The sequence below is a fragment of the Pseudophryne corroboree genome, chromosome 1 (assembly GCF_028390025.1).
Source record: "Pseudophryne corroboree isolate aPseCor3 chromosome 1, aPseCor3.hap2, whole genome shotgun sequence".
NCBI classification, from domain to species: domain Eukaryota; kingdom Metazoa; phylum Chordata; class Amphibia; order Anura; family Myobatrachidae; genus Pseudophryne; species Pseudophryne corroboree.
Genome location: NC_086444.1, coordinates 617,164,860 through 617,190,933, shown reverse-complemented (window position 1 = coordinate 617,190,933; position 26,074 = coordinate 617,164,860). Strand labels below are relative to the sequence as shown.

Genomic DNA, 26,074 nt, shown 5'->3' with positions numbered 1-26,074 from the left:
CCTCTGAGGACCTTCTGCTTGGTCAATCAGTTCTGCGGGAACCTCAGCACGGTTTGGGAGCTTTGGTACTAAATGGACCCCAGTATCCTCTAGGACGTAAGAGAAAATAGGATTTTAATTACCTACCGGTAAATCCTTTTCTCGTAGTCTGTAGAGGATACTGGGCGCCCACCCGGTGCTTCGTTTCTTCCTGCACTGTTACTTGGTTAAGTAATGTTGGTTCAGCCGTTGCTGTTCCTGTTTCAAGTTTGGTTTGCTTGGCTTTCCTCTTGTTGTGTGTACTGGTTCAGAATCTCACCACTATCCTTATCTATCCTTCTCTCGACGTATGTCCGTCTCCTCGGGCACAGTTTCCTAGATGAGTCTGGTAGGAGGGGCATAGAGGGAGGAGCCAGCCCACACTATCAAATTCTTAAAGTGCCCATGGCTCCTAGTGGACCCGTCATTACCCCATGGTACTAAATGGACCCCAGTATCCTCTACGAGAACAGAATGTACCAGTAGGTAATTAAAATCCTATTTTTTTCCAAGGTCAAAATACCGACATTTAAAATACCCACAAGGTAAAAATACTGACATTTAAAATGTCTACAGGTCAAAAAGTCGACAAAAGTTTTTCATTATTTTATGGTGTGTATATCGACATAGGTTGACATGGACACCGTATAAGTGTACCGCGTCTCCTCGCATGGCTCGCTGCGCTCGCCATGCTTTGGGCACGGTGCCTCTCTGCGCTCGGCACACTATTTTATTCCTCCTCCAGGTCCACTGGGATGGTAAAGTATGAACAAGTCGATTTCAATAAAAAAACAAACTCATGTCGACTTTTTGACCTGTTGACATTTTAAATGTTGGTATTTTGACCTTGTTGGTATTGTAAATGTCGAGATTTTAACCTTGTCGGGATTTTGACTGTCTGGATTTTGCTTGTAGATAAATTGACCGCATCCCCTCATTTCCATTTGTAGAGCATTTGTTTTCAGAAAGGTGTACCTGAGTGACGCTGGGAATTTCCCCCAGAAAGAAGAGCTGTATGTATCTACAGTATCAGGCTGATGTCTGTAACCTGTTGCTTGCAGGTTTACTACAAAGGTAGTGGTGGCAGGAGGAGCAGTCTATGTGGCCTATGACTATGGTCTGCTGGGAAGTGGCGCTGAGGGAGAAGAAGCCCTGAAGAAGACTAAAGCAGCTGTACCGCCTGTTCTTCGCGAATGGTCAGACTACTTTGGCTTGCAGGTATCATCACAGTTCAGGCTTCAAATATTACAATAAGCTTATTGGCAGTTTTAAAATGCTTGTTCCAGTTATTCTTTAGATATCGTAATCAAATTCAGCATATAATTAAATTTGACAATAGTTTAGTTTATAAGCAATTATTCTAGTTCTGTAACTGTAGTCTTTAGAAGATCCGCCTGTATTTTGATGATTCACGCTCACTTGTCTCTAAATGAACCTGTACTTCCTGTTCTTCTCCAAGATCTCACAATGGGGGTCATTCCGAGTTGATCGCTCGCTAGCTACTTTTAGCAGCGCTGCGATCAGATAGTCGCCGCCTATGGGGGAGTGTATTTTCGTTTTGCAAGTGTGCGAATGCTTTTGCAGCCGACAGCACAAAAAAGTTTTTTGCAGTTTCTGAGTAGCTCTGGACTTACTCAGCTGGTGCGATCACTTCAGCCTGTCCGGTCCCGGAATTGACGTCCGACACCCGCCCTGCAAACGCTTGGACACGCCTGCGTTTTTCCAACCACTCCCAGAAAAGGTCAGTTGACACCCACAAACGCCTTCTTCCTATCAATCACCTTGTGATCGGTTGTGCGAATGGATTCTTCGTTAAATCCGTTGCCCAGCACCGATCCTCTTTGTACTTGTACGATGCACCTGCGCATTGCAGTGCATACGCATGTGCAGCTTTGCAGAGATTTAACCTGATCACAGCGCTGCAAAAAGTTGCTAGCGAGCGATCAACTCTGAATGACCCCCAATATAACAAGAGATAATGGGGGTAATTCAGAGTTGATCGCAGCAGCTAATTTCTCAGCAGTTGTGCAAAACCATGTGCAGTGTAGGGGTGGCAGATATAACATTTGCAGACAGAGTTAGATTTGGGTGGGTTATTTTGTTTCTGTGCAGGGTAAATACTGGCTGCTTTATTTCTACACTGCAGTTTAATTTCAGTTAGAACACACCCCACCCAAATCTAACTCTCTCTGCACATGTTATATCTGCCCAACCTGCAGTGCACATGGTTTTGCCCAGCTGCTAGCAAATTTGCTGCTGCGATCAGATCTGAATTACCCCCAATATCTGTTTCATTAAGATTGAAAGCAGATTGTTGAGTTTAGTCCTGTGATGCACATAGCTTATTCCAAAGGTTTCCAAGATGAATTGTAAAATGGACCCTAATGGTTCTTATTCAATGAGTGGGACAGGGAGTCAGCAAGGCTAACTACTGTGCTACTTAAGGTTTAGTGTTAACCCCTTCTTTGTAAAATATACACCAGCACCATTACTCCACTGACTGCTTTTCTCCCATGAGAAGACGACCAGAGACTACGGGGTCTATTTACTAAGCTTTGGATGGAGATTAAGTCGACGGAGCTAAACTACCAGCCAATCGGCTCCTAATTGCCATGTTACAGGCTGGGTTTGAAAAATGGCAGTTGAGGTGATTGGCTGGTACTTTATCTCCATCCAAGGCTTAGTAAATAGACCCCTTAATTTATGAAAAGCCGGTACTTCTCGACAGGTTGAAGCTGAAAATGTAAAGCTACATTCAGCTTTTCATGCTTTACACTGAATGTGAGTGCGGCTTTAAGTTTTCAGCCTCAACCCGCCGAGAAGCAGCGGCTTAGAAGAGCCGCCACTTTGATACACCCTAGTTTTCTCTTACGTCCTAGAGGAGACTGGGGTCCACATTAGTACTATGGGGTATAGAGGGGTCCACTAGGAGCCATGGGCACTTTAATAAATCAATAGTGTGGGCTGGCTCCTCCCTCTATGCCCCTCCTACCAGACTCAGTTTAGAAAATGTTCCCGAAGGGAGCTGGTCACGCTTTGGAGAGCTCCTGAAGAGTTTTCCACCTTTATTTTAAATGGGTTTTTTTTTTCAGTCAGGTCTATTTTGGCAGCAGTCTGACTGCTTCGTGGGACTTAGGGGGGAGAACGGCTCAACTTCCTTAGAGTTAATGGTCCCGTTTCTCTGCTGACAGGACACTGAGCTCCTGAGGGAGCCATTTGCAAGCCACACCACGCCGCCACCCCCTAACAGAGCCTGAAGACGGAAGAGTGGTGAGTACAGCGCCGGCATCCCGGTTAGCGGCTCTGAGTACAGGCTGCGCTCCAGGGGGCTCAGAAGGCACACACTGCAGTGGGACGCGCTGAGCCACAATTGATACCCACACGGGCCACAACTATCTAACAGGGGTTTTAACCCTTGGTTGGACATTATATTACCTCAGGCCAGTATAATAAATGCGGGAAGCCGCGCGCCATTACAGGGGGCGAGGCTTCACTCAGAGCGGATCCTACAGCTCTCCGGCGCCATTTTCCCTCTGCAGCTCATACAGGCAGCATTCACAGGGATGTGCAGCTCCTCCACAAGGACTCCAAGTCTCAGCGGTACCAGGGTGTCTTAGTGAAGGGGGGGAGCAGTGCTAAGATAACCACTAGTAAGGTGCTTATTTCTGTGCGACCCAGCTAAGTTTTACTTTTGCTAAAGGAGAGCTGTGTGGCTGGCTCTGACTTCTGTGTCTCTCTGAAAACCCTGCCTGCAAATACTGTGTTTTCACCTGGTGTCTGTGTGTGGGTGTGGGTGTCCCTTCACAATCATGTCCAGGGACTGTGTTTCTTGTACAGCAGAATGTTTTTCATCCCCTGGGGACTCACTACCCTGTACCCAGGATAGTGCTCACTCCCAGTCCAGTGGGGCTGAACCCCCATGGTTAGCTTCCATAAAAGGGATGATTTCTAATATTTCCACTAAACTGTCTCAAAATGAGGAGGAGACGCAATTCTTACGGCAGTCTATGGATGACCTGATAAATAAAGATTCAGCTCACATTCCTGCGTCTCAAGCCCTCGCCATTTGCCCACAAAAGCGTACTCTGGCCCAAATCATGCAGGATGATCCTGATACATCAGATCCAGAAGAGGGTGAAGTGGATGCGAGTGGTGGTGGTGGTGGTGCTGTCCTCTCAAAGGGATTCAGGCCCTCATTGAGGCTATCAGAACTGTCTTGCACATTCCTCACAGGACAGAGGAGGAATCTTATTTTAATACTAAAAAGAAATCCTCAGCTACTTTTCCTGCTTCAAAGGAATTGAATGCCCTCTTTAAAGAGGCTTGGCTAAACCCTGACAAGAAATTTCAGATCCCTAAAAGGTTGATTTCTTCCTTTCCCTTTCCATTAGATAATAGGAAGAAATGGGAGAACCCGCCGATTGTGGACGCATCGGTGTCCAGGTTGTCGCGTAAGATAGTCTTACTGGTTCCCGGTGCTGCATCCTTAAAAGACGCGGCTGACCGCAAGATTGAGAGCACTCTCAAATCCTTATACATGGTGGCGGGGGTGGCCCAGAGACCCACTATTGCTTGTGCATGGATCACTAGGGTCATCGCTAAATGGTCGGGTAACCTAATTGATGGTTTAGATTCCTTAACCCGGGACGGTATTATTTTACTCCTACAGCATATCCAGGACTCTGCTAACTTTATGGTGGAAGCCATAAAAAAATTGGTGTGCTCAACGCACGCACCACTGCCATGGCAGTGTCAGCACGCAGGGGATTGTGGCTACGCCAGTGGACTGCGGATGTGGATTCCAGGAAAGGAGTGGAAAATCTGCCTTTCACAGGAGAGGTCCTGTTCGGGGATGAACTGGATAAGCGAATATCAAAGGCTACGGCGGGTAAGTCTACGTACCTTCCTTCCGCAGCTACCCCAGCTAGAAAAGCCTACTCTGCTCCAACTCTGCAGTCCTTTCGGACGGCTAAATTCAAGGGCAAATCCAAGGGTTCTTCTACAGTCTTCAAAGGGAATAGAAGTAAGCCCAGAAAACCCGCAGCTGCAGGTTCTCAGGAACAGGCCTCAGGGTCTGCTTCCTCAAAGCCTTCAGCATGACGGTGGAACACACTGCCTGGAAGACTGGCAAGTGGGAGCCCGGTTACGTTGTTTCAGGCACAGTTAGGCAACGTCATGCCAGGATCCCTGGGTCAAAGATCTTATAGCACAGGAATACAGACTGGAGTTTCAGGAACTCCCACCTTCCAGATTCTTCAAATCCGGCTTACCAGCCTCTCCAGAAGCCAGTTCGACCTTGCAAGCAGCAATTCAAAAACTGGTACTGACTCAGGTCATTGTTCCAGTTCCTCTTCACCTGCAAAACAAAGGTTTTTATTCAAACCTGTTTGTGGTACCGAAAGCGGACGGTTCGGTAAGGCCCATTTTAAACCTCAAGTCACTGAACCCATACTTACGGGTGTTCAAGATGGAGTCTCTGAGAGCGGTGATCCCAGGTCTGGAGGAGGGGGAAATCCCGGTGTCTCTTGACATCAAGGATGCGTATCTTCACATTCCGATTTGGCCGCCTCATCAGGCGTATCGGTTTGCACTGCAGGACTGTCACTTCCAGTTTCAGGCCCTGCCATTTGGCCTCTCCACGGCACCGAGATTTTTCATCAAGGTGATGGCAGACATGATGTTTCTCCTCTGCAAACAGGGAGTGAACATCATATCATACTTGGACGACCTGCTGAAAAAAGCGCCTTCCAGGGAGAGGTTGTTGGACAGCATTGCCCTCTCAACCAGACTTCTCCAGGATCACAGGTGGATTCTGAACCTGCCAAAATCCCACCTGGAACCTACACGGAGGCTTCCGTTCCTAGGAATGATCCTGGATACAGAGGAACAAAAGGTGTTCCTTCCGTTGGAAAAGGCATTGGTAAAACAGTCAATGGTGCGGGATGTTCTAAAACCAACCCGGATATCGGTGCATATGTGCATTCGCCTTCTGGGGAAAATGGTAGCCTCTTACGAGGCTCTGCAGTACGGAAGGTTTCATGCCAGGCCATTCCAGCTGGATCTGTTGGACAAATGGTCCGGATAACATCTTCACATGCACCAGAGGATACGTCTGTCGCCAAAAGCCAGGATTTCTCTTCTATGGTGGCTCCAGACTTCTCACCTGACCGAGGGTCGATGGTTCGGGATTCAAAATTGGATCCTGCTAACCACGGACGCAAGCCTCAGAGGTTGGGGAGCAGTCACTCAGGGGGAACAGTTCCAAGGAAAATGGTCAAGTCAGGACGCCATTCTACCGATCAACATTCTGGAACTAAGGGCCATATTCAACGCTCTTTCTCTAACGTCCTAGTGGATGCTGGGAACTCCGAAAGGACCATGGGGAATAGCGGCTCCGCAGGAGTCTGGGCACAACTAAAAGAAAGCTTTTAGACTACCTGGTGTGCACTGGCTCCTCCCACCATGACCCTCCTCCAAGCCTCAGTTAGATTTTTGTGCCCGGCCGAGCTGGATGCACACTAGGGGCTCTCCTGAGCTCTTAGAAAGAAAGTATATTTTAGGTTTTTTATTTTACAGTGAGACCTGCTGGCAACAGGCTCACTGCAACGAGGGACTAAGGGGAGAAGAAGCGAACCTACCTGCTTGCAGCTAGCTTGGGCTTCTTAGGCTACTGGACACCATTAGCTCCAGAGGGACCGACCGCATGGAACTGGCCTTGGTGTTCGGTCCCGGAGCCGCGCCGCCGTCCCCCTTACAGAGCCAGAAGCAAGAAGAAGTCCGGAAAATCGGCGGCATGAAGACTTCTGTCTTCACCAAGGTAGCGCACAGCACTGCAGCTGTGCGCCATTGCTTCTCATACACACTTCACACTCCGGTCACTGAGGGTGCAGGGCGCTGGGGGCGGGGCGCCCTGAGCAGCAATAAAAACACCTTGGCTGGCAAAACAATCACAATATATAGCCCCAGAGGCTATATATGTGATAATTACCCCTGCCAGAATCCTTAAAAAAGCGGGAGAATAGTCCGCGAAAAAGGGGCGGAGCTATCTCTCTCAGCACACTGGCGCCATTTTTCCCTCACAGTTCCGCTGGAAGGAAGCTCCCTGGCTCTCCCCTGCAGTCTACACTACAGAAAAGGGTAAAAAAGAGAGGGGGGGCACTAAATTTAGGCGCAGTAAATATTATAGCAGCTATAGGGGACATAATTCAGTTAGTCCCTGCATTATATAGCGCTCTGGTGTGTGCTGGCATACTCTCTCTCTGTCTCCCCAAAGGGCTTCTGTGGGGTCCTGTCCTCTGTTAGAGCATTCCTGGTGTGTGTGCGGTGTGTCGGTACGGCTGTGTTGACATGTTTGAGGAGGAAAATTATGTGGAGGCAGAGCAGATGCCTATAGAAGTGATGTCACCCCCTGCGGGGCAGACACCTGAGTGGATGGTTTTATGGAAGGAATTACGTGCAAGTGTCGACTCCTTACACAAAAAATTTGACGACATGCCAAATGCGGGACAGCCAGCTTCTCAGCTTGTGCCTGTCCAGGTGGCTCAAAGGCCATCAGGGGCTCTAAAACGCCCGCTACCTCAGATGGCAGACGCAGATGTCGGCACGGATACTGATACCAGTGTCGACGACGATGAGTCTAATCTAATGTCCACTAAGGCCATTCGTTGCATGATTGAGGCAATGAAAGAGGTGTTACACATTTCAGATATAAACCCAGGTACCACTAAAAAGGGTATTATGTTTGGGGAGAAAAAACTACCCGTAGTTTTTCCCCCATCTGAAGAATTAAATGAAGTGTGTGAAGAAGCGTGGGCGTTCCCTGATAAAAGATTGATAATCTCAAAAAAATTACTAATGGCGTTCCCTTTCCCGCCAGAGGATAGGGCACGTTGGGAAACACCTCCTAGGGTGGATAAAGCGCTCACACGTTTGTCTAAAAAGGTGGCACTTCCGTCTCCGGATACGGCCGCCCTGAAGGAGCCTGCGGATAGAAAGCAGGAGGTGATCCTGAAGTCTATATATACACACACACAGGCATTATACTTAGACCAGCTATTGCGTCAGCATGGATGTGCAGTGCTGCCGCTGCATGGTCAGATTCCCTGTCAGAAAATATTGACACCCTAGACAGGGACACTATTCTGCTAACCATAGAGCATATAAAAGACTCAGTCTTGTACATGAGAGATGCACAGAGGGAGATCTGCCGGCTGGCATCTAAAATAAGGGCATTGTCCATTTCTGCTAGGAGAGGCTTATGGACTCGGCAGTGGACAGGGGATGCAGATTCCAAAAGGCACATGGAAGTTTTGCCTTATAAGGGTGAGGAGTTATTCGGGGATGGTCTCTCGGACCTCGTTTCCACAGCAACAGCTGGGAAGTCAGCATTTTTACCCCATGTTCCCTCACAGCCTAAAAAAGCGCAGTTTTATCAGGTACAGTCCTTTCGGACCCAGAAAAACAGGCGAGGAAAAGGCGGGTCCTTTCTGTCCAGAGGCAGAGGTAGGGGAAAAAGGCTGCAACAAACAGCTGGTTCCCAGGAGCAAAAGTCCTCCCCCGCTTCTTCCAAGTCCGCCGCATGACGGTGGGGCTCCACAGGTGGAGCCAGGTACGGTGGGGGGCCGCCTCAAAAATTTCAGCGATCAGTGGGCTCGCTCACAGGTGGATCCCTGGATCTTTCAAGTAGTGTCTCAGGGGTACAAGCTGGAATTCGAGGCGTCCACCCCCCCCGCCGTTTCCTCAAATCTGCCTTGCCAACAACTCCCTCGGACAGGGAGGCTGTACTAGAGGCAATTCACAAGCTGTATTCCCAGCAGGTGATAGTCAAGGTGCCCCTACTTCAACAAGGACGGGGTTACTATTCCACACTGTTTGTGGTACCGAAACCGGACGGTTCGGTGAGACCCATTTTAAATTTGAAATCCTTGAACACATACATAAAAAAAATTCAAGTTCAAGATGGAATCGCTCAGGGCGGTTATTGCAAGCCTAGACGAGGGGGATTACATGGTATCCCTGGACATCAAGGATGCTGACCTGCATGTCCCCATTTATCATTCTCACCAGGAGTACCTCAGATTTGCGGTACAGAATTGCCATTACCAATTCCAGACGCTGCCGTTTGGTCTGTCCACGGCACCGAGGGTGTTTACCAAGGTAATGGCGGAAATGATGATACTCCTTCGAAAAAAGGGAGTTTTAATTATCCCATACTTGGACGATCTCCTAATAAAGGCGAGATCCAGGGAGCAGTTGTTGGTAGGAGTAGCACTATCTCAGGAGGTGCTACACCAGCACGGTTGGATTCTGAATATTCCAAAGTCACAGCTGGTTCCGATGACACGTCTACTGTTCCTGGGAATGATTCTGGACACAGTCCAGAAAAAGGTGTTTCTCCCGGAGGAGAAAGCCAAGGAGCTGTCATCTCTAGTCAGAAACCTCCTGAAACCAAAACAGGTGTCGGTGCATCACTGCACGCGAGTCCTGGGAAAGATGGTGGCTTCTTACGAAGCAATTCCTTTCGGCAGGTTCCATGCCAGAATCTTTCAGTGGGACCTGTTGGACCAATGGTCCGGATCGCATCTTCAGATGCATCGGCTGATAACCCTGTCTCCAAGAACCAGGGTGTCTCTGCTGTGGTGGCTGCAGAGTGCTCATCTTCTAGAGGGCCGCAGATTCGGCATACAGGACTGGGTCCTGGTGACCACGGATGCCAGCCTTCGAGGCTGGGGGGCAGTCACACAGGGAAGAAACTTCCAAGGACTATGGTCAAGTCAGGAGACTTCCCTGCACATAAATATTCTGGAACTGAGGGCCATTTACAATGCCCTAAGTCAGGCAAAAACCCTGCTTCAAAACCAGCCGGTACTGATCCAGTCAGACAACATCACGGCGGTCGCCCATGTAAACCGACAGGGCGGCACGAGAAGCAGGACGGCAATGGCAGAAGCCACAAGGATTCTCCGATGGGCGGAAAATCACGTGTTAGCACTGTCAGCAGTGTTCATTCCGGGAGTGGACAACTGGGAAGCAGACTTCCTCAGCAGACACGACCTCCACCCGGGAGAGTGGGGACTTCATCCAGAAGTCTTCACACTGATTGTAAATCGTTGGGAACGGCCACAGGTGGACATGATGGCGTCCCGCCTAAACAAAAAACTAGAGAGATATTGCGCCAGGTCAAGGGACCCTCAGGCGATAGCGGTGGACGCTCTAGTGACACCGTGGGTGTACCAGTCGGTTTATGTGTTCCCTCCTCTGCCTCTCATACCAAAGGTACTGAGAATAATAAGAAAACGAGGAGTAAGGACAATACTCGTGGTTCCGGATTGGCCAAGAAGAGCGTGGTACCCGGAACTTCAAAAGATGATCTCAGAGGACCCATGGCCTCTGCCGCTCAGACAGGACCTGCTGCAGCAGGGGCCCTGTCTGTTCCAAGACTTACCGCGGCTGCGTTTGACGGCATGGCGGTTGAACGCCGGATCCTAAAGGAAAAGGGCATTCCGGAGGATGTCATTCCTACGCTGATTAAAGCCAGGAAAGATGTAACTGTAAAACATTATCACCGCATATGGCGGAAATATGTTGCTTGGTGTGAGGCCAATAAGGCCCCAACAGAGGAGTTTCAGCTGGGTCGATTTCTGCACTTCCTACAGGCAGGAGTGTCTATGGGCCTAAAATTAGGCTCCATTAAGGTGCAGATATCGGCTCTGTTGATTTTCTTCCAAAAAGAACTAGCTTCACTACCTGAAGTTCAGACATTTGTAAAAGGAGTGCTGCATATTCAGCCCCCTTTTGTGCCTCCAGTGGCACCCTGGGATCTCAACGTGGTGTTGAATTTCCTAAAATCACATTGGTTTGAGCCACTAAAGACCGTGGATCTAAAATATCTCACGTGGAAAGTGGTCATGTTGTTGGCCTTGGCTTCGGCCAGGCGTGTATCAGAATTGGCGGCTTTGTCATTTAAAAGCCCTTATCTGATTTTCCATATGGATAGGGCAGAATTGAGGACTCGTCCCCAGTTTCTCCCTAAGGTGGTATCAGCTTTTCACTTGAACCAACCTATTGTAGTGCCTGCGGCTACTAGCGACTTGGAGGATTCCAAGTTGCTGGACGTAGTCAGGGCCTTGAAAATTTGTTTCCAGGACGGCTGGAGTCAGGAAAACTGACTCGCTATTTATCCTGTATGCACCCAACAAACTGGGTGCTCCTGCTTCTAAGCAGACTATTGCTCGCTGGATTTGTAGCACAATTCAGCTGGCGCATTCTGCGGTTGGACTGCCGCGTCCTAAATCAGTTAAAGCCCATTCTACAAGGAAGGTGGGCTCATCTTGGGCGGCTGCCCGAGGGGTCTCGGCTTTACAACTTTGCCGAGCTGCTACTTGGACAGGGGCAAACACGTTTGCTAAATTCTACAAATTTGATACCCTGGCTGAGGGGGACCTTGAGTTCTCTCATTCGGTGCTGCAGAGTCATCCGCACTCTCCCGCCTGTTTGGGAGCTTTGGTATAATCCCCATGGTCCTTTCGGAGTTCCCAGCATCCACTAGGACGTTAGAGAAAATAAGATTTTACTCACCGGTAAATCTATTTCTCGTAGTCCGTAGTGGATGCTGGGCGCCCGTCCCAAGTGCGGATTGTCTGCAATAATTGTACATAGTTATTGTTCACTAACGGGTTATTGTTATGAGCCATCTGTTGAGAGGCTCAGTTATGTTTCATACTGTTAACTGGATATGGTATCACGTGTTATACGGTGTGATTGGTGTGGCTGGTATGAGTCTTACCCGGGATTCAAAAATCCTTCCTTATTGTGTCAGCTCTTCCGGGCACAGTATCCTAACTGAGGCTTGGAGGAGGGTCATGGTGGGAGGAGCCAGTGCACACCAGGTAGTCTAAAAGCTTTCTTTTAGTTGTGCCCAGACTCCTGCGGAGCCGCTATTCCCCATGGTCCTTTCGGAGTTCCCAGCATCCACTACGGACTACGAGAAATAGATTTACCGGTGAGTAAAATCTTATTTTTACAAGCATTGCATCTTCTTCTAGATCAAGCCATTCAGGTTCAGTCGGACAATGTGATGGCCGTAACGTACTTAAACCGACTGAGCGGAACGAAGAGCAGAGCTGCAATGTCAGAGGTGACAAAAAATCTCCTCTAGGCAGAAAGACACGCGGTGGCGCTGTCGGCAATCTTCATTCCGAGAATAGACAACTGGGAAGCGGACTTCCTCAGCAGACACGACCTCCATCCAGGAGAGTGAGGCCTTCACCCGCAGGTGTTCGAGTCCTTAACAAGTCAGTGGGGAATTCCACAGATAGACATGATGGCCTCTCTCAACAAGAAGCTAAAGTGCTATTTTTCCAGGTCAAGGGACCCACAAGCAGTGGCGGTGGACGCTCTGGTGTCTTCATGGGTTTACCAGATGGTTTACGTGTTCCCACCTCTTCCACTAATCCCAAGAATTCTCAAGAGAATAAAAAGGGAAAAGGTTCAAGCGCTTCTCATTGCTCCAGATTGTCCGAGAAGGGCCTGGTACGCGGATCTACTGGAGATGCTCCAGGAGGACCCGTGGCCTCTACCTCTGCGAGAGGATCTTCTGCAACAGGGGCCGTTCGTCTATCAAGACTTACCGCGGTTACGTTTGACGGCATGGAAGTTGAACGTCAGATTTTAGCCCGGAAAGGCATTCCGAACAAGGTTATTCCATCCCTGATCCAAGCTAGGAAAGGGGTAACGTCTAAACATTACCACCGTATTTCGAAAAAATATGTCTCGTGGTGTGAAAACAGGAAATTTCCTGCTGTGGAATTTCAACTGGGACGTTTTCTTTTTTTTCTACAGTCGGGTGTGGATGTGGGCCTACATTTGGGCTACTTGAAGTCCAGATTTCGGCCTTGTCCATTTTCTTCCAGAAACAATTGGCTTCCCTCCCTGAGGTTCAGACATTCTTGAAGGGTGTTCTGCACATCCAATCGCCCTTTGTGCCTCGCTTGGGATCTTAACGTGGTGTTGCAGTTTCTACAATCGGACTGGTTTGAACCTTTACAGGAGGTTGACGTTAAGTTTCTTACGTGGAAGACTGTTACACTGTTGGCCTTGGCTTCCGCAAGGCGTGTGTCCGAACTGGGAGCGTTGTCTCACAAAAGCCCCTATTTGGTTTTTCATGAGGATAGAGCTGAACTCAGAACTCGTCATCAATTTCTTCCTAAGGTGATGTCTGCATTTCATCAACCAACCTATTGTGGTTCCGGTGCTTACTGACACCTCTGCTACCTCAAACTCCCTGGAAGTTGTGAGGGCTTTGAGGATCTACGTGAAGTGGACAGCTTGTCACGGAAAATCTGACTCATTGTTTGTTCTCTATGATCCCAAGAAAATTGGGTGTCCTGCTTCAAAGCAGTCTATTGCTCGCTGGATTAGGCTTACTATCCAGCAGGCTTATTCATTGGCAGGATTGCCGGTTCCTAAAGTACAGGCCCAATCTACTAGGTCAGTGAGTTCTTCCTGGGCGGCTGCCCGGGGTGTCTCGGCTTTACAGCTCTGCCGAGCAGCTACTTGGTCAGGATCGAACACGTTTGCGAAGTTCTATAAGTTTGATACTTTGACCTCTGAGGACCTTCAGTTTGGTCAATAAGTTCTGCAGGAAAATCAGCACTCTCCCACCCGGTTTGGGAGCTTTGGTACATCCCCATGGTACTAATGTGGACCCCAGTATCCTCTAGGACGTAAGAGAAAAGGATTTACCGGTAGGTAATTAAAATCCTATTTTTTGATTGCCAGATTTCCCAATATTCCACTCATAAAGTAGTCACTGCCCATCATTCTGCTGGTCTCTAGACAATGTGTTATGATCTGTGATCTAATAGTGGTCACACCCTTTACTAAGTGAACATCAACTATTTTGAGAGTCACAGAGATGTTAAGGGCCCTACACACTGTCAGACAATACTGAAAGATATGAACGATCTCGTTCATTAATGAACGAGATACCATTCATATCTTTCAGTGTGGAAGCACCAACGATGAACGATGCGCGGCCCTGCGCTCGTTCATCGTTGGTGCCAATATGGACGAGATCGTCCATATTTGCCTGTACTGCTATGGACCCGGGTGATGGGGGAGTGAAGAAACTTCACTCCCCCCGTCACTGTCCCCCCGCCGCCGGGTCGCCCTTCGGTCGTATCCGCCGTTGGGCAGCTCGGCGGCGGATCTATCAGTGTGTAGGGCCCATTACATTCAAGTAAAAAACTAATCACAGAAAATAGTAGTGCTATATGTAAAATGTAAAAGTAGATGAAATACAAAACTCATGAGACCAATCACACTTTTTATTGAGCATCAGGCTTACCAAAGTAACTAAGCATATCTATTCACACAGTTACATGGCTGAACATGTCACTGATGTTAAGTTTTTCTTTCTGAGCCTCACGTGTCTGTCTGCTCCTTGAGAGCATTTGATCCCTTGAGAGCATTTGACTTTACTTGAAGTGTAGCACTTTTTGATTAACCTGCATGTAAAATTGTAAAAGTGTGATGTGAAGAAGCTTTTTAAAACCCAGGTCATCGATTGCTGCAAGCATTTACTTAGCCTATTGTTTTTGTTTCTTGTTTTAAGTTTTGTGTTTTTCAGACTCAGAAAATCCCTTCAACAAATAGGGGTATATTCAATTGATGTTGGATCCTTTCAGACGGAAAGGATCCGACATCTGAGTATTCACCGACTCGGCCAAACGTGACAAGTTATGGCTGTTCAACCAAGGACCCAACCACCCACACTCGTGTCTGGGCTACTGTATGCCCTGCTGCAGCCTGTGCCGCCGCCACTTCTCCGTGCATAGGATACTAGGGCAGCTGTGTGCTGGATCACAGGTCTGTCCCCGCTGCAGCCCCCCACCCCAACACTGCCTGCTTACCTCCCCACCTGTTCCTCTCTGGCTGCTGCCTGGGCAGCTGGGGACTATCAATGGGGTCCGAGCTCATCCATTGTATTCCGCTCACAGCTACGCTTTCTCCATGCGTACACACACACACACACACACACACACACACACACACACACACACACACACACACACACACACACACACACACACACACACAGTAACATACTTAGTCATTGAATACTCAGATGTCGGATCCTTTCCGCCGGAAAAGATCCAACATCATTTGACTATACCCCTATATAGTAAGACTGGCCAACCTGTGGCTTTCCTGCTTTTGTGAAACTCCAGATCACAGCATTCCCTAACAGCAAAACTGTGGCAAGGCATGCTGGGACCTGTAGTTGCACAACAGCTGTAGAGCCACAGGTTGGCCAGGCCTGTTGTATAGCATAAGCCACTTCAGTGGTACTTAAACCTTTTTTTGTTTAGCTGTGCCCCAAAGTTTCAGTATGCCTTTATTATGGTACCCAAAATGTTATTTCAATAGAATATATTACATTTCTTAAAAATCGTGGCACCCGAAAAGGTATCGATTCTCATACATTCTTGGTTGTGTACATCTGAACTACCTCACTGTAAGTTTTTCTCTTCAGTGCAATTCACTTTAATCTGTTGGATAGTCTTTCTCAAACTGCCTTCAGTGGTGTGCTGATCAATTGTGCTTAGTATGAGGGGCCTCCTTTGTGATTCAATGTATGTCAGGTATTTTAAGCTGCCAAAATACTTTGCTATGTAGTTGTATTAGCTATTTCTTTCTTGGTTTTAAAAAAAAAAACACTTTTAAGGACTTCAAAACCGTATACCGTTAGTTTAATGGCCTTTACTGAAGGAAATTAGTTTTGTTTCCAATAGGAGATATCATATTTGTAGATTTCCACTTTAAACTGAGAGAGTAGCATTCCAGTTCAGTGTACATTTTTTTTATACATTCGTAAAGAAAGTATGGCAGCTAAAAATGAGCTTAAGAGTCCATACATATTGGCATATGTCATTTCTGCTGCATTCACCTGCAGTGTAGTGTGTCCAAAGAATAGTAATCACTGTGGGCCACCTAAAGCGTGCAAATCTGTTTTGTTATGTCTGGATGTAACTTTTCCCATTTGCATATGTTTTTACGGTGAAGTGCATGTATTGCTAGCCTATATGATACAGTTTGCAGGGTATAAAAGCTTGAGTCTTCTAATGGGAGGTTGACAGATCTCAGGTGATCCTTGCGATGTTTTGATTAGGCTCTAAGTGGAAAAATAAGATTTCATTTTTCAGCATGGAACATTTTTCAAATGAACTGATTGTGATAGAGGATATTCATTTAGGGAGTCATCACTCACATTCCAGGTGAGTGCACAGCCTTTCTCTTCCTGCAAAATTACTTATATGGGTAGTCAGAGATGCCATAAAAAGATCGCACTTACCTTCTCAATGCCTTAGAGCTCTGAGTGGAGTGTTAGTTGTTTTGCTGTGTATGGTTGAGGTAGGTCTTTTTCTTTTCTTGCGGTTGGTTTCCGAGCAGTCTAGTGACAGATATACTTCAGGTTACAATTGTGTGAATGGAGAAAGAAGACACTTGTTTTAGTAGATTATGATTGCAATATGAGAAGTGCTTTTCTTACTAGACCTCTTCATACTTTTAAATGCTCTTCGACTCATATAAGCCAAGCAGTCAAACACCTGCTTACTCATACATAAGATGGCCATACATCTAAAGATTTATTTGTCCAATCTGGCTGGTTGGAATGAAAATCTGGTAATGAATGAGTGCAAATGACAATTACCATTTGCTCCCAAACACTGGAAAACAGACAAAAATGGTCAATCAGACAAATTGGTTAGATCCATTTGATTTAACCAGTTTGTCTGAACGTCCTTTTTGTCAGTTTTACGGCTTTTAGCAGCGAATGGTCAATTGCCACTTGCTCTCATCCATGACCAGGTTTTCATTCCAACCAGCCAGATTGGACAGATAAATAAAGTTTAAAACATACATTAAAATTTATTGAACAGTATTTTAGGTAAAAACAATAAAAGTGAAACATAATAAATAGGGTGCTCCTATGGTGAAAGGATTTTTTTTTACTTTGGTGTGAGTTTAATATTGTATACAACATGCACATTTTTTATAGCTTGAGTAAATCTTTTACAATATTACTGAAGACTAAGAAGTGAATTTTCCACAATAAGCAGTCAAGCTCTACACATATATTGGGGTGCAAAGTGTTTGAAAAAGTACTAATGCATTTCTTGACTGATCCATTTAAGCTACATTTACCGTGTGTTGAACACTGATCAGGGCAATACTGCTGGGATACAGACCAGAGTGTGCTAGAAGCACCAGAGCAGAGAGCAACACCCCAGGCAAGAAAGAAGAACTGGGCAGGTTGTGACAGGTGCTGGGTGCTAGAATGAACACTATGACCTAAGCAGACCGCAATTTTTTTTTTTTTTTTTTTGCAACATTTTAATGCATCGGCCAGTTTGATAATTTTTGACCATGTTAACTGAAGATTACCTTTATCTTTGAGCCTTTCAACCTATCAAACTTAATTATTTGAACCGATTAGTGAATTAGCTGAAAGAGAATTCACTATTCAATCTGAAGCACTGTGCTATTCGAAATTTGTATGTTCGGCTGAAAACTGAATGATCAGATGTCTCTGATTACGTATGTACTAAACTGCCATATCGTTGCTTGTGTGGTCCGCTTTAGTGACAGGATTTAAAATGCATGGAGAAAAACTACTGTGGTCATAACTTCAAATACATTGACTAAGCCAGTGGTTCCCAAACTGTGTGCCGTGGCACCCTGGGGTGCCGTGAAGCTCTTGCAGGGGTGCCTTGGATTGGTGGTCCAGGACTAATTCAAATTATTTATGGTGAATGTAATAGGCAAAACCAGTGCTGGTGGCGGGCAATCATAAAATGTGTCAAAACATAAGCAGATCTTGTCCCTCACCACACAGTTGAACCTAAGGATGACATAAACACAATTTACTTCATTTCATATTTATTTCTAAGTTTCTCAATAGGAAACTTTTGGCCTAGGGGTGCCGTGAAAAAAATTCTGATACTCTATAGGGCTCCGTGATTTACAAAAGTTTGGGAAACATATTTCAGCTGTAATATTGTAACAATGTAAACTTTATTTAGAGCAAAATATTATTATTTACACTAAAAATATTTTATAAAGCACAGTAAATTAACACAGTTGAAGGCATTTGTGATCTTGTTCAAAAAAGCGTAAAAACCAACTATACACTAAACTATGCTGTGTTTACATGTCATTTAAATAATTTGCATAAATTGTGCAACTTTACAGGAACACATAATTGCATAAGGGAGGTTAATAGTGTGTTGCACACATACAACACTTTTTTATGGATGTAACGTTTGAGTTTTCTTCTCTTTGTTTTTACCCACATATTCTACATGTAAAGCTAAAAACCACCTTTTGAATGTGTGTATTTTCTGTTACAGCTTCCGTCTCCTCCAAAATTTGACTTTTCCCTTTGCGAGTCTTGGAACTGGGGTAAATATTTTATTGTTGATTTTATAGAGTTACTGTAATTCCTTAATGGTCATATAAGGCAAACACTACTCTAGTATATACATATTTGGGATGTGGATGATTTCTTCTTTCTCCATTATTACAAACACTTTTCCATTCCAACTTCTATTTTCTGTGTCTTTTTTTAATTTCAGAAAAATAATAAAAACTACGGTTGCGTTTTAAGTTTCCAAAAAAAGCCACTTAGTTCATTGAGCATTGGATTCAGCCTAGGACATTAACATGGCAATATTTTCAGTCAATATTATTCTCACAAGGAGACCGAATCAGAGTTGCATGCATGTGTCGCCACAATGCTCGCACGGAAGTACAGATGTAGCTGGACTTAGCTTACCCGCGATGCGTATGTATGAGTGCACGCATTGCGGGTCCAACTAATTGCGCCCAGCTGCTACTATTCACAGCTGTGATTGTATAATGTAAAATCTATGGATCGTGGGTGCAAATATAGGTAAGCGCCCGCTAAACGTGCTTGCACACCGCAGAGAACTAGTCGCAGGCGCGTCTAGCTTCAGCCAAGAGAAGCTTAGATACATCTGTAGTTGTGGTCTTCCCTATATCCAGAGTTACAGTGATCCATCTGGCCCTACTGCCTCCTTCCATCCGTATGCTTAAGCTGCCATCATACAGTATCAGCACGCAGTTGTGAAAACTCTGTACCTGGTGCAAGTGGTCATCTGAAACCAGACAGATTTCTACATCCATAACATGCCCTCGGAGCACAGCCTACTGTATGTGCGACACATCATTGTCACCCAGTACATCCCTTCAGCTGCAAGTATAGAATTACTGAGAGATGTACCATTTTGAATCACCTATAGTTGTGTTTGCTTGGCGCATTCGCAGTACGCAAAATTGCAAGATCTGTCAACAAAAGAGACCTTCGTGTAACTCTGAATCAGCCCAAGGGTTTCAGAGTATGCCCTGTGCTGACATAGCATGCCAAGTGGAGTTTTTAGAGCTCCTCAGCATATGGAAAGAACTTTTACATTCACCATTTCAAATCCCATACAGAGATCCTTTCTGAAACCCAGAATACATTGCTAGAAACATGGGGAGGCTTATCCACTGCCTTTCTTTTTTTAGATTGGAAGTAGTTAGTATTCGGTCTTCTCAATTAGGTATATCTGTTTTAGTGTTCTCGCTAGGATGCAGGCAGGGCACAGTGGTTGCGGTGGTAGTGCGTTTGAAAAGGGGGCACGGCCCCACCAGCGTCACTATTGGGGTCAGTCCGGCACCCTCAACGTCACTAATGGGGGCATGCTGGCTGGGCTTGCCCCCAAGCTCTCCCTTTAATGTGAGTAGATGTGCACAGCATCTATTCATGTGGCAGCGGGCAGGCTGTTTCAGCAGTGCACGCTACAGGGGCTGAGCACATTTTGCCCTATAAAAATCTGGCGTGGCACCCTGCTAAAACAGCCTAATGTGATCAGTATGTTTGTATTCATATTTAACATGGACTCCTTTTTTTACCACATTTTGGATTGTGCTGTAAATTATGATAATGAGAGATCACTAAATAAAAAAACACAAGGACTTTTCTCTTTCCACATTGCTAAGTTACATTCCTCTTTACAAAGATATATTTCTCTATCGTCCTAGTGGATGCTGGGGTTCCTGAAAGGACCATGGGGAATAGCGGCTCCGCAGGAGACAGGGCACAAAAAGTAAAGCTTTAGGATCAGGTGGTGTGCACTGGCTCCTCCCCCTATGACCCTCCTCCAAGCCTCAGTTAGGTTTTTGTGCCCGGCCGAGAAGGGTGCAATCTAGGTGGCTCTCCTAAAGAGCTGCTTAGAAAAGTTTAGCTTAGGTTTTTTATTTTACAGTGAGTCCTGCTGGCAACAGGATCACTGCATCGAGGGACTTAGGGGAGAAGAAGTGAACTCACCTGCGTGCAGGATGGATTGGCTTCTTTGGCTACTGGACATTAGCTCCAGAGGGACGATCACAGGTACAGCCTGGATGGTCACCGGAGCCTCGCCGCCGGCCCCCTTGCAGATGCTGAAAAGAGAAGAAGGTCCAGAATCGGCGGCAGAAGACTCCTCAGTCTTCTTAAGGTAGCGCACAGCACTGCAGCTGTGCGCCATTGCTCTCAGCACACTTCACACGGCAGTCACTGAGGGTGCAGGGCGCTGGGGGGGGGGGCGCCCTGGGCAGCAATGAAAATCCTTTTTTTGGCAAAAAAATACCTCACATATAGCCTCCGGGGCTATATGGAGATATTTAACCCCTGCCAGAATCCATTTTTAAGCGGGAGACGAGCCCGCCGAAAAGGGGGCGGGGCCTATCTCCTCAGCACACAGCGCCATTTCCTCACACAGTTCCGCTGGTCAGGAAGGCTCCCAGGCTCTCCCCTGCACTGCACTACAGAAACAGGGTTAAATCAAGAGAGGGGGGGCAAAATTTGGCGAAATTGTGATTTTATAAAAGCAGCTATAAGGGAGCACTTATTATAAGGCTATCCCTGTAAAATATAGCGCTTTGGTGTGTGCTGGCAAACTCTCCCTCTGTCTCCCCAAGGGGCTAGTGGGGTCCTGTCCTCTATCAGAGCATTCCCTGTGTGTGTGTGCTATATGTCGGTACGTGTGTGTCGACATGTATGAGGACGATGTTGGTGAGGAGACGGAGCAAATTGCCTGTAATGGTGATGTCACTCTCTAGGGAGTCGACACCGGAATGGATGGCTTATTTATGGAATTACGTGATAATGTCAACACGCTGCAAGGTCGGTTGGCGACATGAGACGGCTGGCAACAAATTAGTACCTGTCCAGGCGTCTCAAACACCGTCAGGGGCGTTAAAACGTCCTTTTACCTCAGTCGGTCGACAGACACAGACACGGACACTGATTTCAGTGTCGACGGTGAAGAAACAAACGTATTTCCCTTTAGGGCCACACGTTACTTGTTAAGGGCAATGAAGGAGGTGTTACATATTTCTGATACTACAAGTACCACAAAAGAGGGTATTATGTGGGATGTGAAAAAACTACCTGTAGTTTTTCCTGAATCAGATAAATTAAATGAAGTGTGTGATGATGCGTGGGTTCCCCCCGATAGAAAATTATTGGCGGTATACCCTTTCCCGCCAGAAGTTAGGGCGCGGTGGGAAACACCCCTTAGGGTGGATAAGGCGCTCACACGCTTATCAAAACAAGTGGCGGTACCGTCTATAGATAGGGCCGTCCTCAAGGAGCCAGCTGACAGGAGGCTGGAAAATATCATAAAAAGTATATACACACATACTGGTGTTATACTGCGACCAGCGATCGCCTCAGCCTGGATGTGCAGAGCTGGGGTGGCTTGGTCGGATTCCCTGACTAAAAATATTGATACCCTTGACAGGGACAGTATTTTATTGACTATAGAGCATTTAAAGGATGCATTTCTATATATACGAGATGCACAGAGGGATATTTGCACTCTGGCATCAAGAGTAAGTGCGATGTCCATATCTGCCAGAAGATGTTTATGGACACGACAGTGGTCAGGTGATGCAGATTCCAAACGGCACAAAGGTGTATTGCCGTATAAAGGAAGAGGAGTTATTTGGGGTCGGTCCATCGGACCTGGTGGCCACGGCAACTGCTGGAAAATCCACCGTTTTTACCCTAAGTCACATCTCTGCAGAAAAAGACACCGTCTTTTCAGCCTCAGTCCTTTCGTCCCTATAAGAGTCATATCTGCCCAGGGATAGAGGAAAGGGAAGAAGACTGCAGCAGGCAGCCCATTCCCAGGAACAGAAGCCTTCCACCGCTTCTGCCAAGCTCTCAGCATGACGCTGGGACCGTACAGGACCCCTGGATCCTACAAGTAGTATCCCAGGGGTACAGATTGGAATGTCGAGACGTTTCCCCCTCGCAGGCTCCTGAAGTCTGCTTTACCAAGGTCTCCCTCCGACAAGGAGGCAGTATGGGAAACAATTCACAAGCTGTATTCCCAGCAGGTGATAATCAAATTACCCCTCCTACAACAAGGAAAGGGGTATTATTCCACACTATATTGTGGTACTGAAGCCAGAAGGCTAGGTGAGATCTATTCTAAATCTAAAAAATTTGAACACTTACAAAGGTTCAAATCAAGATGGAGTCACTCAGAGCAGTGATAACGAACCAGGAAGAAGGGGACTATATAGTGTCCCGGGACATCAGGGATGCTTACCTCCATGTCCCAAATTTGCCCTTCTCACTAAGGGTACTTCAGGTTCGTGGTACAGAACTGTCACTATCAGTTTCAGACGCTGCCGTTTGGATTGTCCACGGCACCCCGGGTCTTTACCAAGGTAATGGCCGAAATGATGATTCTTCTTCGAAGAAAAGGCGTCTTAATTATCCCTTACTTGGACGATCTCCTGATAAGGGCAAAGTCCAGGGAACAGTTGGAGGTCGGAGTAGCACTATCTCGGATACTGCTACAACAGCACGGGTGGATTCTAAATATTCCAAAATCGCAGCTGATCCCGACGACACGTCTGCTGTGCCTAGGGATGATTCTGGACACAGTCCAGAAAAAGGTGTTTCTCCCGGAAGAGAAAGCCAGGGAGTTATCCGAGCTAGTCAGGAACCTCCTAAAACCAGGAAAAGTGTCTGCATCATCGCACAAGGGTCCTGGTAAAAATGGTGGCTTCATACGAAGCAATTCCATTCCGCAGATTTCACGCAAGAACTTTTCAGTGGGATCTGCTGGACAAATGGTCCGGATCGCATCTTCAGATGCATCAGCGGATAACCCTATATCCAAGGACAAGGGTGTCTCTCCTGTGGTGGTTACAGAGTGCTCATCTTCTAGAGGGCCGCAGATTCGGCATTCAGGATTGGATGCTGGTGACCACGGAGGCCAGCCCGAGAGGCTGGGGAGCAGTCACACAAGGAAAAAATTTCCAGGGAGTGTGATCAAGTCTGGAGATTTTTCTCCACATAAATATACTGGAGCTAAGGGTAATTTTATAATGCTCTAAGCTTAGCAAGACCTCTGCTTCAAGGTCAGCCGGTATTGATCCAGTGGGAAAAACATCACGGCAGTCGCCCACGTAAACAGACAGGGCGGCACAAGAAGCAGGAGGGCAATGGCAAAAACTGCAAGGACTTTTCGCTGGGCGGAAAATCATGTGATAGCACTGTCAGCAGTGTTTCATTCCGGGAATGGAAACTGGGAAGCAGACTTCCTCAGCAGGCACGACCTCCACCCGGGAGAGTGGAAACTTCATCGGGAAGTTTTTCCACATGATTGTGAACCGTTGGGAAATACCAAAGGTGGACATGATGGCGTCCCGTCTGAACAAAAAACGGGACAGGTATTGCGCCAGGTCAAGAGACCCTCAGGCAATAGCTGGGGACGTTCTGGTAACACCGTGGGTGTACCAGTCGGTGTATGTGTTCCCTCCTCTGCTTCTCATACCTAAGGTACTGAGAATTATAAGACGTAGAGGAGTAAGAACTATACTCATGGCTCCGGATTGGCCAAGAAGGACTTGGTACCCGGAACTTCAAGAGATGCTCACAGAGGACTTATGGCCTCTGCCGCTAAGAAGGGACTTGCTTCAGCAAGTACCATGTCTGTTCCAAGACTTACCGCAGCTGCGTTTGACGGCATGGCGGTGGAACGCCGGATCCTAAGGGAAAAAGGCATTCCGGAAGAGGTCATTCCTACCCTGGTCAAAGCCAGGAAGGAGGTGACCGCACAACATTATCACCACATGTGGCGAAAATATGTTGCGTGGTGTGAGGCCAGGAAGGCCCCACGAAGAAATTTCAACTCGGTCGATTCCTGCATTTCCTGCAAACAGGAGTGTCTATGGGCCTCAAATTGGGGTCCATTAAGGTTCAAATTTCGGCCCTGTCGATTTTCTTCCAGAAAGAATTGGCTTCAGTTCCTGAAGTCCAGAAGTTTGTCAAGGGAGTATTGCATATACAACCCCCTTTTGTGCCTCCAGTGGCACTGTGGGATCTCAACGTAGTTCTGGGATTCCTCAAATCACATTGGTTTAAAACCAGTCAAATCTGTGGATTTGAAGCATCTCACATGAAAAGTGACCATGCTCTTGGCCCTGGCCTGGGCCAGGCGAGTGTCAAATTGGTGGTTTTTTTTTTTCTCAAAAAAGCCCATATCTGTTTGTCCATTCGGACAGGGCAGAGCTGCGGACTCGTCCCCAGTTCTCTCCCTAAGGTGGTGTCAGTGTTTCACCTGAACCAGCTTATTGTGGTGCCTTGCGCCTACTAGGGACTTGGAGGACTCCAAGTTGCTAGATGTTGTCAGGGCCCTGAAAATATAGGTTCCAGAACGGCTGGAGTCAGGAAAACTGACTTGCTGTTATCCTGTATGCACCCAACAAACTGGGTGCTCTTGCTTCTAAGCAGACTATTGCTAGTTGGATGTGTAATACAATTCAGCTTGCACATTCTGTGGCAGGCCTGCCACAGCCAAAATATGTAAATGCCCATTCCACAAGGAAGGTGGGCTCATCTTGGGCGGCTGCCCGAGGGGTCTCGGCTTTACAACTTTGCCGAGCGGCTACTTAGTCAGGGGCAAACACGTTTGTAAAATCCTACAAATTTGATACCCTGGCTAAGGAGGACCTGGAGTTCTCTCATTCGGTGCTGCAGAGTCATCCGCACTCTCCCGCCCGTTTGGGAGCTTTGGTATAATCCCCATGGTCCTTTCAGGAACCCCAGCATCCACTAGGACGATAGAGAAAATAAGAATTTACTTACCGATAATTCTATTTCTCGGAGTCCGTAGTGGATGCTGGGCGCCCATCCCAAGTGCGGATTATCTGCAATACTTGTACATAGTTACAAAAATCGGGTTATTATTGTTGTGAGCCATCTTTTCAGAGGCTCCGCTGTTATCATACTGTTAACTGGGTTCAGATCACAGGTTGTACAGTGTGATTGGTGTGGCTGGTATGAGTCTTACCCGGGATTCAAAATCCTTCCTTATTGTGTACGCTCGTCCGGGCACAGTATCCTAACTGAGGCTTGGAGGAGGGTCATAGGGGGAGGAGCCAGTGCACACCACCTGATCCTAAAGCTTTACTTTTTGTGCCCTGTCTCCTGCGGAGCCGCTATTCCCCATGGTCCTTTCAGGAACCCCAGCATCCACTACGGACTCCGAGAAATAGAATTATCGGTAAGTAAATTCTTATTATTTTCCTACTGTTTTACTCTCCCTTCTTTTTCCAAGTGGAATCCATACATTAAAGCAGTATCCTTAGTTATCACAATGTGCTAAGGCTGTCACAAGAAGCCTTCCTTTTCAACTCTGTGTTCTCCTTTGTAGGTGTACAGAAGTCTGTGTCTGCTCTCTCCTCTGCCCCAACCAAAGCTTGTGAATACACGGCAGAGAGCTGGAAATATGTAAAGGATTTGGTGAAATAACTCCGGTGTACAGAAACAAAAATTAAAAATAAACGTTATTTATGCATTTACTGTTATCTTGAGGGGTTTATTTTTGTTAACTTCAAATAAAATACATTTAGCATGATATTTATGTCCATGAATCTCTCTACATCTAGTAGTATCTAATGTATAATGATAGGGCTCTTCTATACTGTC

General features: G+C 46.8%; 1 protein-coding gene across 1 annotated transcript in view; it reads left to right on the top strand.

Moving 5' to 3' along the window:
• Positions 1–25,953, top strand: part of MICOS13 (mitochondrial contact site and cristae organizing system subunit 13) — a 71,338-nt gene extending 45,385 nt beyond the window's left edge. Inside the window, exons 2-4 of the mRNA XM_063914437.1 lie at positions 1,080–1,236; positions 18,432–18,483; positions 25,800–25,953. Of these exons, the coding sequence (XP_063770507.1) occupies positions 1,080–1,236; positions 18,432–18,483; positions 25,800–25,897 (307 nt within the window). The 3' untranslated portion in view covers positions 25,898–25,953. The remainder of the gene's footprint in view (positions 1–1,079; positions 1,237–18,431; positions 18,484–25,799) is intronic.
• The last annotated feature ends 121 nt before the right edge of the window (positions 25,954–26,074 follow it).